Genomic DNA, 13,339 nt, shown 5'->3' on the forward strand with positions numbered 1-13,339 from the left:
GCCTTTGTTGTAATGCGTAATGTACATTAGCTCTATTGTTTATAATACATTATGTATTTTAACAGTTTTGTTCAATAAAACCATATGATTTCTTGCTTTTGATACTTTATTTGAACTAATTATTATTGCCTCATTGTTATTATATATGTATTTTAAGTAATTTTAAAGGCTATTGTTCACTTACATCTATTTTTATTACCACAAAAAAATTAATTATATAATTATAGGACCCTATGATATCAGTTTTATTTCCAAATTCAGTTTTTTTTCCATTTTCATTTTTCTATACTCTGTTTTAATGGTTAAATTAAATTTTATTAATCAAAAAGCCTGTCTAATTAATTGAGTTTTACAGTTTATCTTCACCAAATTCTGTTTTCCATTATTTTCTGGATTCCATGGTTCCATTCAATTTTAATAATCAAAAGCATCTCCAATTAATTTTATTAAAAAAAAATCATCTTTTTTTTTTTTTTCAGAAATACTGCACATTTACATTTTTCTCCTAAATAAATTCTGGTAAATAACAATTCTGGTAAATACTCCTTTAAAAAGTGTTTTTTGATTATAATTTTATTATTAGTAAACTAGAACATGTGGATATGTTGTCATTCTTACACTATAATACTGAACTTTGATTTCAGTGATTTGGACTATGAGATGGACACTTGCTTCTTGCACTTTATGTTGCACTTTACTTTTGCTTTAAAAAAAAGGATTTCATAGAAATTTGAATTTCATTTGGTTTAATAAAATATAGTTGAATAAAATATTCTTAAGTAAAATTGTTTATTTTTTGCGGGAAATTAATTGTTGATATTAATCGGTTAATCGATAAATTAGTCGATAGATTAATCGAAATAAAAGTAGTCGTTAGTGGCAGCCCTAGTATGTAACTGCCTAGAAGGAATTGAGGGCAAGGCTATTTACATAATTTAGGTGATGTTAAAGGTTGCCAGATTTGGCGGATGTTCACATTTTACAAAGCATAAATACAGGAACTCCATATGTTTGCAAAACAGAGCTGGAATAAAATACGAGTCTTGTTACGTATAATACGGGCCAGATTTCCATAGGCTAAGCAATTAGTTTTTCCTCATAGTCAGGCCCCATATTTGATAACATGAATGATATAGGACTACCTGAACTTTTGTAGCTCATAAATCAATTGAAGAATGTGTTATATAAATTTATGTCATTTAAAGAGAACAAATGTATCCACAGAGTCGATATCGGCACAGTTTTTTTTTTCTTTTTAATTTTTTTTTTAAGTCAACTTATTTTATTTTAGCTAGTTTTTCATTTTCATTTAGTATTTTGATGTATTAAAATAACTAAAACTGATATGAAAATGAATGACAACTTTGTATATAAAGATGACAAAAGCACACAAATTACCAAAATTAACTAATACAAATACAAAATTACTAAAATTTTAATTAAAATTAAAATGAAAGTAGATGATATAAAAATAAAAAACATTTAAAATTCAAAATAATTCAAAATATTAATGAGAACTGTATCTCAATGATGCTAAAATAACTAACAATACTAATAAAGTATAAGCATCTGAAAATAAAATAATTAAAGGTTATTTTGGGGTTAATCGTTAGTTGACCCATGGCAAATTTAAAACTAGTGATCTTGTTGTTTTTTTATGATCAGTGTGTCAGTGCAAAACTCAATGTTTGTTGGCAGTTTGTTAAAATACGTAACCCAAAGTATGAGCAGTATTGGTAATATTGACTGGTATGTTCACCAATATATTGCCATGCATCCTTAATTTCTTTACCACTAAAATATTTTCCAGCAGTAACTACATTTAATAAATCTCAACTTGTCTTGTGAAACTTCTCTGTGGACCTTCTGCTAAATGAATGAATGATTCCTTTTTATTCAGCTGTTCTCATCGAATATCATCTTTTGGTTTGTGCAATTTGTTCCAAGCCTCGATTTCTGGGCTGTACAAGAAAGTCATTGTTGTTTTTGGAAGCGTTTGCCCTTGTCAGCTTTCTCCACCGTTTCTGAGATCTATTGGGGAGGCAGATGGAAAAGAAGATTCATCCGCCCACATCTGCTACCAAACCGCCATGTCACCTTGTGACAGAGGCTCTGCTCAAGGCTCTCTCTCTCTCTCTCCCTATCTCAATCTCTCTCCTTGCAACGTTGCCAAGGTACTTGTGCAGTAAATGTAAAAAGAAGCCCTTTTAAAGCGTTTCAAAAGAAACCACTGTGTTCCAGACCTCACATCGGGGATTGAAAAATGTACGCCATTTGAGGCGCTCGCTGGAGGTCACGAACATTGTAAATGGGCTCAAAAAGCAGTTTTCAGTTTGGTGACCCATAAATTAATTCCCTCTGTTTCTGTTCTGTTTATTATTTAAAGATCATTACTTTAAAATCTTGCTTCTTCTTGCCGTAATTACAATTACTGGCTTTTTCAGACTTACATAGTTGAAGCCACCAAATGCATTGCCGTTCATTCCCTCCAAACATCTTTACGGCAGACATGTTGTGGCCGCAGACCTTGAGATATGGGCTTGGAGGGCAGAGAGTCTGCTGGTCGGCTCTTAATGACCTTTGCAGACATTAAGTCCAAGACATTTTCTTTATCACCTCAAGGCGTGACCGTAATCTTGGCACTCCGCGGCCCGGACTAATGCAGGTGCGTCCGCCGCATAACTCACCTCAGTCTTCTGGATGCTGCAAGGACGATTCTGTCATTTCACCTGAACGCTGTGTTTTAAAGGAGTCGTGCAGCATCCTAACATGCCTGAATGGAGTCATCTGAAGTGCTGCCCTGCAGGGAGTTGTAGGAGTGATGTTTGCCCACAACGTACACGCATTTGCAGTCAGCGACGACAGGACAGGATGCACTTTGAGACTCAGGGCGTAGACTCTCACCGGAGGGATATGACTTGAGCTTAAAGTGGGATCTGATTGCGTCACTTTGATCTTAAAGGTGCCATAGAATGGAAAACTGTATTTACCTTGGCATAGTTGAATAATAACAGTTCTGTACGTGAAAATGACATACCGTAAGCCTCAAACACCATTGTTTCCTCCTCCTTATGTAAATCTCGAGCATGCAAAAGACCACTGAAAAATAGGCGAATCAGAACATAACACCGAATGACGTTACAGTCGGGATCACTAATAGTCACACCCCCAACATTTGCATATACCCGCTCATGTTCAATGCCAGCCGCCAGCCAAACCTGCACAGCCGAATCATCAGAATCTCTGCAGGTATTGTGAAGAAACAAGCGAGGATAATAGTGAAAACGGCAGATCATGGAAATAAATGTTATGTTCCAGGCTGTGTAGGGGATGTGATGTGCAGGGATGGGTTGGCGTCTGTATTCAGAAAGGCACGGAAAACAAATAACGCGTGATTTGTTATGTTTAAATATTGCTCTCAAAGCGTGACAGCAGCGGTAGTGTGGCAGAATGCCCACCATATGGCCATAATTGATAGAGCCAGTGTTATTTTTACAGTTGTGTTTGTTTTAATTTGCAGTTACATTTACTGTTGTTCATGGGCATATCCATTTATTTTAATAGGAATAAACAAGGTTGGGAAAAAGATTTGCCAACATAGATTTCGCAACAGGTTCAAGGTGGTCAAGCGATTTTTTTCGGGCATTTGCTTTATACATTGCTACACTATTGACAAGAATTTGTCTGTGAAATTTCGGGAAAGTATTGCTCTCAATAGCTGTAGTCATTTTGCCAGTTTTTTTTTAAGATGTGGTCACATTTACAATAAAAATTCAGTCATTTTAATAGGAATACACAAAAACAGTTTTTTTTGCAAAATTCATGACGACGGAAGATTTCCCCATGCAGATTTTGCAATTGCTTCAAGTTGGTTATGTGAATTCGCCATGTTGTCCAACATAAGCCCGCTTGGTTTGAAAATGACGGTGCTTCATACATCGCTACACTGTTGACAATAATTGACTTTTTTTTTGCTTGCAAAATATCATGAAGATTTCGTTCAAACAATAACCTGTAGTCATTGTTCTTGTCTTTGGACAAAAATATTTGTTTAGTAATATATTTAGTAAATGGCATCTGAAAATAATATTTGAGTTGATGGGAAAGTGGAAAGCAAAACTGTATATTTGATCATTTAAACATATAATTGAACAAAAACAAGTTTGGTATTATAATTAGTGGTCGGCCGATATGTGTTGATGCAGATACCGATTATTACAGATCAAGTAGGCCGATAACCAATATTTTGAACCGATATTTATGTCTGGTGTAAAAATGAAAATTATCATTAAAATTAAGAGTAAGAAGGGACAAAAACGTTCTTTAAATGCTTTTAAATTATTTTATCGGCAAATCGGTTTTGGAAATGACCGATACCGATAACCATAAAAATGCTTAATATCGGCGGCAATAATCAGTCGACCCCTAATTATAAAACGCTATTATAATTTCTTTATGCTTTCGTTCAGTGTCCATGTTTTAGCATGTTTTTATGAAAAGAGCTTTTTCACATGACAACTTACACATTCTGACAAGCGTGTAACTTTACGTTTAAGCATTTGCACCATTTTGTGCAGATGTATTACGCAATATTATATTTATGTTTTCTAATCTGGTTAATCTTGTATGTATAGGATGTGTTTTATGTGAGTTCATTAACCTGCTAACAAAGCACTTTATAGTTTACCACTTCAGCTAAATTTGATCTAATTTCTCTTATATTATTGACTATGAATGGATTATATGAAAGAGTCAATTTCTTTTTTAGATTGTACTACATTCTTAATGCATTGCTAATATTTTGTGCTGTTATTTTTTTTCTCGATATTTGTTTTAAATGAATTATCGTCATGACACGTTTTTCACCAATAACAGCATTAACAAACATTTATCTTTGTCCCCCGCTGTACAGATAGCGACAGTGAGATCTCTAGTGGGACAGGAGATGTGTCGAAGGACTGTCCCGAGAAGATTTTGGAATCCTGGGGAGGGATCCTCAACAGATGGTGAGACTTTTGGCACGACATGAGAGTATGACCAGATTTGGAGCGCAATCCATATTGAACATGACTGCAAAATACCAGCTCTGTTGTGCTGCAATGACGCCGTCTGTCTTCCACCTGTCAGGCAAGGAAACCTGTTGGCGCGACCCAAGGGTCTGTCTGCTCTGGTGAAGCCTGGGATCCCGGAGGCCTTACGAGCTGAAGTCTGGCAGCTCCTGTCTGACTCCCACAACGATCAGCCTCTGCTGGAGCAATACCGCATCCTAATCACCAAGGTAAGAGATGACAACCGTTACCACTGGTTTTTGTTTTCGCAAAAGTCACATTCTATCCCATTTTTTGCTAACTAGCAGGCATACGTTTCTCAACAATGTAGCATCCACATTTATGGGTCTTTTTCTTGTTTGTTCATTGCAATTTAGTAAATACACTCAACAGATGTACCAAGGGAGTTTGTGTTAGGGTTGTGACGGTGAGGAAATTTTCCCACCGGTCAATCGACGTGTGACAACACCGGTATCACCGCAGGTGCGGGGGCGTGGGCATTCCCTCTTTTCCTGGCTTTCCTTCGCTTTTTCGAATTAGCGGCAATTCGGCGTCAATTGCTTGAATGCAACAACAAAATACAACGTCAAACTCACTTTAGCGTATATATAAAACATAGAACTTTTATTAACAAAACAAATAAAAATACACCATGCTATAGGGCAGGCTATGCCTAATATAAAATAACAAATAACTTACATAAAGTTTAAATAGGTATACAAAACTGGAAATAAGTAAACATGTATAATATATAACCAAATAAATAAGAAAGTAGAACGTTTATTAGCAAAATGAGTAAGAAAGCTTGGAGGCACGGCATACACCTTGATGTCAAATAAAATAAATAAATGACACAAAGTTTAAATAAAGTAAAATAAAACAATGTGGAACCAATTAAATAAGAAACGAATGTTTTAAAAAAATGTCCAAAATCAAATAAACGGCAAAAGTCAACAGGCTTTTAAAAATCCAAAATATTGCCAAACAGGCGCTTTTGCATTTCGTTACGAAACTAAATCATCCGCAATCGTCTTGTCTGTCTCACCTCACTCTTCTTGTCAGTCAGCTCGACTCACTCTCCTCACTGGATAAATGAAATCTGATCTGTGATACGACTGTCATTCGGCACGCTGCATTGAACAGCCGCGTTCAGTTTTTAATTGTAGCGTCTGTTCTTTTACTGAACTAAATGATTTTTATTACTATAAAAAAAATTAAAACGACGGTGGGGGTCGGTGACGCGGTGGGCAAGTTGCGGCTTAACACCGGTATCACCGTCAGCAACGTCCATCGCGGCAAGCCTAGTTTGTGTGGTTTTGAAGTGAGGTTTAAAATTGCTTTGGACCTGCTTTGGTCTTTCAAAGCGTTTTGAGTGAGGAAAGGCAGCGGTCTGAAGAACAGAAAAACTCTGTGTGCGTTTTCAAGGGTAAAATTGATGATCTTTACTTACTAGTTTCCATTTGTCAGCGGGATGAACCTTTGTTGTAGAGCAGGCTGTTTATTTACTAAACATATTTTCTACCCATATTGATGCTTCGCTCAGATGTTCGTTTGACCTCGTGAACTCGTGGAAATGGAGTTAGTCGAATGTTTTTAGCAGTGATGAGAATGCATCTAATTGCTTATTCAAAAAGCAGTGTCACAGCAAATTCAAGCGATTCCAGCACAGCTACAGATCTACGACGGCTGATTATCTGGAATAGGACTGTGCAGTTTTTGCAAGGTACAGCTTTTTTACATGTTTGAAAGGCTATTTCTTTCATGTTGTTCTTGCGGTCAGACTGGTTCTCACGCCAAGCGTGGTCAGTGACTGGAACATTCCCACACTGAACTACCAACTGTTGACTCAGAAACGTGGGTCAGATTGTGGTATTCAGCCACTAATTTGGCAAGAAATTATTTCAGTGATCCACATTTTAGCTTTGATGATTGTTAATTTCCACTTTTAAAATAAACCTGATGTTTTAGAGTTTAAAAGCAATTCATCAGTCAAACATTTTATTTATTTGTTAGGTTATTTTTCATTTATGGATATTTTATGTGATAATGAAGATTAATAGAACACTTAATATACATTGACTAACCACTTTGCACACCACTGATTTATGTTTTTAATTTATATGATTAATATTTTGGGTGAGGATATTTTAGAATATTTGGTATATTTTTGGAATATATTTGTTTTATGCATATTTTATAAATATACATGCATAAATATATGAATAAATAGATATTATTAAAAATATATTATTGCCACAGAAATATATTTAGTTATATAAATTATAATTGATCATAAATTATAAATAATATAATAATTAAAAAGTATATGAAGTGTATGTTTATAAATAGAGCAACTGAGCAACCTGATATAGATTATAATGATTATTTTATGATATTATTAAAATAATTATATCAAACAGTGTTGGGGTAAAAAGTAATCTGATTACGTAACTCGCATTACAAGTAATGCACATTACTTAATCAGATTGCTTTTTTCCAAGTAACTAGTAAAGTAACGCATTAGTAACTTACCAAGCGGGCCAGCAGCTCTACTTACAACCCTCGGCTTTCCTTGGATTTGTTTCCGAATCGGCTAAAATGTATGGTAAAAGACCAAATAACTTTCAGGGAGTGTAATGATAGGTAAACTGGAGGTAAGGATAAACCAGAACATCCTTGCATGCCCTCGTTCTGACCTGCCACAATCAATTTATTGTTTGGTCAGTGGTTGAAGACCCCCCACCCCCCCAGCCATAACCCTGCAACACATGCAACCCTGCACAAAAGCCCCCATGGCTTCAGGTTTGATTTTAATACCGCTTCAACCGCTTCTTTTGTGTCCTGATAGAGGTATTTTTAGGTTAACTTGGGTTTTTCTTTATGTGCAAGCCAATAATCATTGCTTTAGGAGCAACTCCTGAAATACAGCACAATAATCAATGCCAGGCTATGAGAATGATGGTGAACGGGCGCCATAAAATACCTCAGCACTGCAAGAGAGTGTCGAATGGAGTGTGGGATGAAGGCAAAGAATGAATGAGAAAACAGAAAAGGAAGAACGAGAGGAAAGACTTTGCCAGATAACGTAAATCCTACAGTTCCTCCCGCAACCGCTCCTGTCTTTCCTTGAACCGAACACCGTACTGCCTTCAGGGTTATGGGGCGCGGAGAGAGTATAATTTATTCATTAATTTAATTTCAAGTATTTTCCACTGCAGGTCATGTCAATATAACAGTTGTGGCGCTATTAATAAAAATAAAAACACCATGCAGAGATCTGGCCATTAACACTATATATATGATGTCCGTGTTATTAATGGTTGGTTACTGTGCCGTGGGTAGTTAATGCAATATTTGTGAGTAAATTAGCCACAGTTTCTCTATTTGTAAGCTGAAATAAAAAAATGTCCACTCTGGCCTAGCATGTGGTTTTTTTTTTTTGTTTTTTTTTTCAGCATGTGTATTTTTCCAACAAATTACTAATATGTGTGATTATTTCGCAATTGTAATTAATTAATTGCATATTTTAATGAATTTTAATTTTATTAATAAATAATTTAGAAAATTATTTTAGTTCTGTTTTTTAATTCGGTGTTTCCCATCAGTCAGGTTCATTTAACTTGTCTAATGCTTTTTCACATCAAAACATAATCCTATTCTTTCCACCCTGTCTATAATGGTGTCTGACCATACGTTTTTTAACACTCTCTTGAGTGTGCATTGTCCTTGCTGTGGATCAATGAAAATGCAACCCGTGTGGTGTTTCCGAGAGCGTGAAACTGACATTTTCGCAACCTTTACTTCGCTGATGCATGAGGGATGTACCAAAGGTGCTATTCTCTTGAGTCAGGGCTTAAAAAGCCTTTGTTCCTCCCCCCAAAAGTAGACGCTGGCTGGATCTGACAAAAAATGTTATATACAGACAAGAAATTAAGATTTTGATGACATTATTGAAAATAAATGGTACATATTACCAAAATATTTGTTATTTTTATTAGAATAAAATGCATACATTTCTTTTTCAAATTACTGTTCCCTAGTGATTTGTTCTGCATGCTACTTTTATGAAACCGAAAAAAGTCTGACACATTCAATCATCAGACCTTTACACCATATTTTCACAAACAACCTACTATGTGTTTAATTACTTACACATTAAAGAGGCATGTGAAAGCACAATGTTAAGTCATTGTACTATCAGCTGAGGCACGTGGACCCTTAGGCTGAAGTAAATTGTTTGATTACAAGATTGTAACCGAGCATGAAATATCCTGAATGTCTCGTGCCAAGAAGCCTCCTTTCAGCCATTTAGATGATCACTGAGCTGCGTCCAGCATTTCATATTAATATAATTTTTTCTACCTTCTATTTCAAACGGCTTGTGGGATTGATTATATAGTCTTCACAAACCTGCTTAAATAGATTATAGTCTTTATGGAGCATGTAATGAAATCTTTGATAGCAGATCGTTTCAATACAATGTTTAGTGCATATTCTGGATTTGTAAGAATAGTTCTGCTTTTTCTGAGTGTGGGTAGTTTTGTACAGTATTGTCTGGTTTTAAGTGATCAGAGGTGAAACAAATTGGGGGGAAAAATAGATTTGCATTGAAAGAAGACTTTTTTCTACCAAAAATGTACAAATGCAGTTAGACAATTTCTTATTATGGACCAGTAAATAGGGCCCTGTAAAATCAGCTTTTTTCCCACTAAATAAAATTTTTGTAATCGAAAAACATGTTTGATTATTTAAAATCATGACAATTTAGCAACAATTTATTAAAAGTTGAACAAAAATTAAATTTCTAGGGCTCTATGAAATCATTCTCATTCCCCCCCAAATTCACTCTTTTCCATTTAATTTTTTTCTTGATTTTTCTGGTTTTATTGATTTTATTCAATTTTAATAATCAAAAAGCTTGTATAATTAATTGAAATCATGAAACATACAGTGTACAATTAACAACAGTTTAATAAAAGATTAACAGAAATTGTATTTTTATGACCCTATGAAATCTGCTTTATTTTTTCCTAATTCTGTTTTATTCTACCCAAAATTAGTGTTTTCTATTTTAATTTTTCTGTATTCCTTTTTAGGGGTTTAATTAAATTTTAATAATCAAAAAGCCTGTCTAATTAATTGGATTCATGAAACTTATACAGTTTAAACGCAATTTATAAAAAGAGTTACAGAAATTACATTTTTAGGGCACAAAAAAATCATTTTTTTTTCTTCCAAATTCTGTTTTGTTCTTCCTAAAGTGTTTTCTGTTTTAATTTTTCTGGATTCCATTTGAGTGATTTAATTAAATTTTAATAATCATGTCTATTCAGTTAAATTCATAGATTTTATTTAAATTTCATTTAATAACATCAATTTAATTAAATAACATATTTTACAATAATATAGCTCTATGAAATTGTTTTTTTTCATAAACTCTGTGTTATGTTTCACATGCGTGTGTGTGTTGTAGACAAACCACTCATTCACACAGACCCAAATCCATATTGCAGTTCGCTTTACTTTACAGCCCTCCATGATGTTACGCGTTATACTGCAAATTTCATTTTTAGAACAGGATTCTGTGATTCTATCCACGTAGTATGTGCTGGTGAGCTGCCATTATCCCAGCGTATGAGATGTTTGAGACTTGTCCACAAAGCCATCCCAGTTTCCTCCGACCAGCTGCCCCTCCTTCACAATAGCCCCCTGTTCCCAGCACAGCCCGACATGTATCTTAATGCAGTCAACATCTAGCGACTGAGCTGCCATTCACTCTGAACTATAGCGCTTCTATTAGCGGCCTCATCATTCACCCGTTCTGCCTCCCTGAGAATCAATAACCCGCAAACAACGTGATTTCGTTCTCGCAACGACACGTCACTCGCCAACGAGAGAGCCTTTTGGATTCGTTTATACACATGCCTCATTTTATGGTGTTGTAATGTTGTAATGGATTTTGGCCCCCATCTGCACTGTCGAGTAGATAGGGTCGGCCCCGGCATAGTGTGTGCTATCAGACTGTGTCGCAGGGGTCAGCTCACTGCTGACACAGAAATGACAGTTTGTATTACCGAGAGACACACTTTATGCAGTCATATCCTCTGGTCATGTGTGCAGAGGTTTGAATCACAGCTTCATGCGTGCCTTGAGACTGCCTGCAAGTGCAAAATTTAAAACATGAAAACTTGCTATGAATGTTACTATAATGTGGTTATAAAGCGTAAGCGAACTTTTAGTCTCGGTTTAATGATGGTATTTTTCTTGAAGGATTAGTTCACCCAAAAATGAAAATTCTGTCATTAATTACTCACCCTCATGTTGTTCCAAACCCGTAAGACCTTTGTTCATCTTCGGAATGCAAATTAAGATGTTTTTGATGAAATCTGAGAGCTCTCTGACCCTCCATAGACAGCAAGGATTTTACCATGATCAATGCACAGAAACGTTATGGGTTATGGGTTTGAAACGACATGAGGGTGAGTAATTAATGACAGAATTTTCATTTTTGGGTGAACTATCCCTTTAAAGCTCTTTTTTTATCAATAATACAGTAGTTTAGATTTGGACATTTCAATGCATTTAAATGTATACTGTGATCTTATGTATTTTTTATTTAAATGTACGTTTATTTCCTTTTCCACAGTTTACAGATTCACTTAGACATTCACTTATTAATTGTGCACCGTAAGACCAGGGCATTTATTAAAATTAAGTTATGACGTAAACAGGGTCCAATTTGATTTCATATTGTCTTTGAAAGCAGTGGATTTAGCAAAGCCCTGACTGTTGCCGTAAATAATGCCAAATCAAGTCCAGCTGTCATCCTGACCTGTACTTGTACTGCCAATGCGGTGATGAGAGCCAGAGTTGCCGTGCCTGTCCCTGTACAGAGTCACTTGGATCAAAAGCTCAGGCACCGACAGATGAAGAGGATTATGGTCATTGTTTTCTCCAGCCTTTTCTCTTCCTTTGTGATGAATCATTTATACGGGCCTCTGGCAGACACTGTTGTTCAGTAGTATCTTGTTCCACAAGTTATGGATCAAAGTTTTTTAAACATTTCACCAACATGTGCCACTGTTTTTACAGCAGAATTCTGTTTTTTTAATTTTGCCCAAACATCATGCTATATTATAATAACCAGTACTTTTTTGGACCAATTTTATATGGTTTTCTTTGTTTAATGTCATAATGACATTGTCAATTATAGGCAACCAGTCTTAGGTCTTGTGAATATGTAAGTTCTTTTCTGCTTCAGAGTTGAAAAGACAAGAAATAAAAAAGTAAAAGCTCATTATGACTTGATATTTCGCAGTGTGACTTTGAACCTTAAAGGGTTAGTTCACCCAAAAATGAAAACTCGGTCATTAATTACTCACCGTCATGTCGTTCCAAACCCGTAAGACCTTCATTCATCTTCAGAAGACAAATTAAGATATTTTTGATGAAATCCGAGAGCTTTCTGACCCTCCATAGACAGCTATGCAACTGACACATTCAAGGCCCAGAAAGGTTGTAAGGACATCGTTAAAATAGTCCATGTGACATCAGTGGTTCAACTGTAATGTTATGGAGCTATGAGTAATACTTTTTGTGCGCAAAGAAAACAAAACTAACAACTTAATTTAACAATTTCTTCGCTTCCCTGTCAGTCTTTGATGCACATTCACGAGAGTACCACAATGCATTGTTGAATAAAGTCGCTATGTTTGTTTTCTTTGCGCACAAAAACTGTTCTTGTAACTTCATAAAATTACAGTTGAACCACTGCTGTCACATTAAATATTTTAACGATGTCCTTAATACCTTTTTGGGCTTTGATTGTTTCAGTTGAGTTGCTGTCTAGGCAGGGTCAAAAAGATCTTGGATGCAGGGCCTCGAATTTTATCAAAAATTTCTTAATTTGTGTTCTGAAAATGAACGAAGGTCTTACGGGTTTGGAACGGTGTGAGGGTGAGTAATTAATTACAGAATTTTCATTTTTGGGTGAACTATCCCTTTAAATGTATTTAATTTTTTAACATTGCCGTTCAAAATATTAATAGTAAAATTTATTATCCCTGTGTTTAAATTAGTAGATTTTGACATAGCCATAGTCATAGTCATAGTAATGTTATGTTCCTGTAGCCCAGATGGGAAATCACATTGAGATTGTGTTTTGTTTTTGCATTCTGGATTTTATAGTCGTCATCATTCCATCAGACCCCCTTCCATTATTCAGTCCAGACACTCCCACCACCCCCAAGCATGGGCCTAGGACAAAAAGTACAGTTGCTCCCCCCCCCCCT

The 13,339-nt window shown here is 35.4% G+C and overlaps 1 protein-coding gene across 1 annotated transcript in view; it reads left to right on the plus strand.

Moving 5' to 3' along the window:
• Positions 1 to 13,339, plus strand: part of rabgap1l (RAB GTPase activating protein 1-like) — a 104,943-nt gene that overhangs the window by 27,724 nt on the left and 63,880 nt on the right. The window contains exons 13-14 of the mRNA XM_016462190.1: positions 4,913 to 5,006; positions 5,128 to 5,278. Coding sequence (XP_016317676.1) covers positions 4,913 to 5,006; positions 5,128 to 5,278 — 245 coding nt within the window. The remainder of the gene's footprint in view (positions 1 to 4,912; positions 5,007 to 5,127; positions 5,279 to 13,339) is intronic.

The sequence above is a fragment of the Sinocyclocheilus anshuiensis genome, unplaced genomic scaffold, assembly GCF_001515605.1.
Source record: "Sinocyclocheilus anshuiensis isolate Anshui unplaced genomic scaffold, SAMN03320099.WGS_v1.1 scaffold560, whole genome shotgun sequence".
Classification (NCBI taxonomy): Eukaryota; Metazoa; Chordata; class Actinopteri; order Cypriniformes; family Cyprinidae; genus Sinocyclocheilus; species Sinocyclocheilus anshuiensis.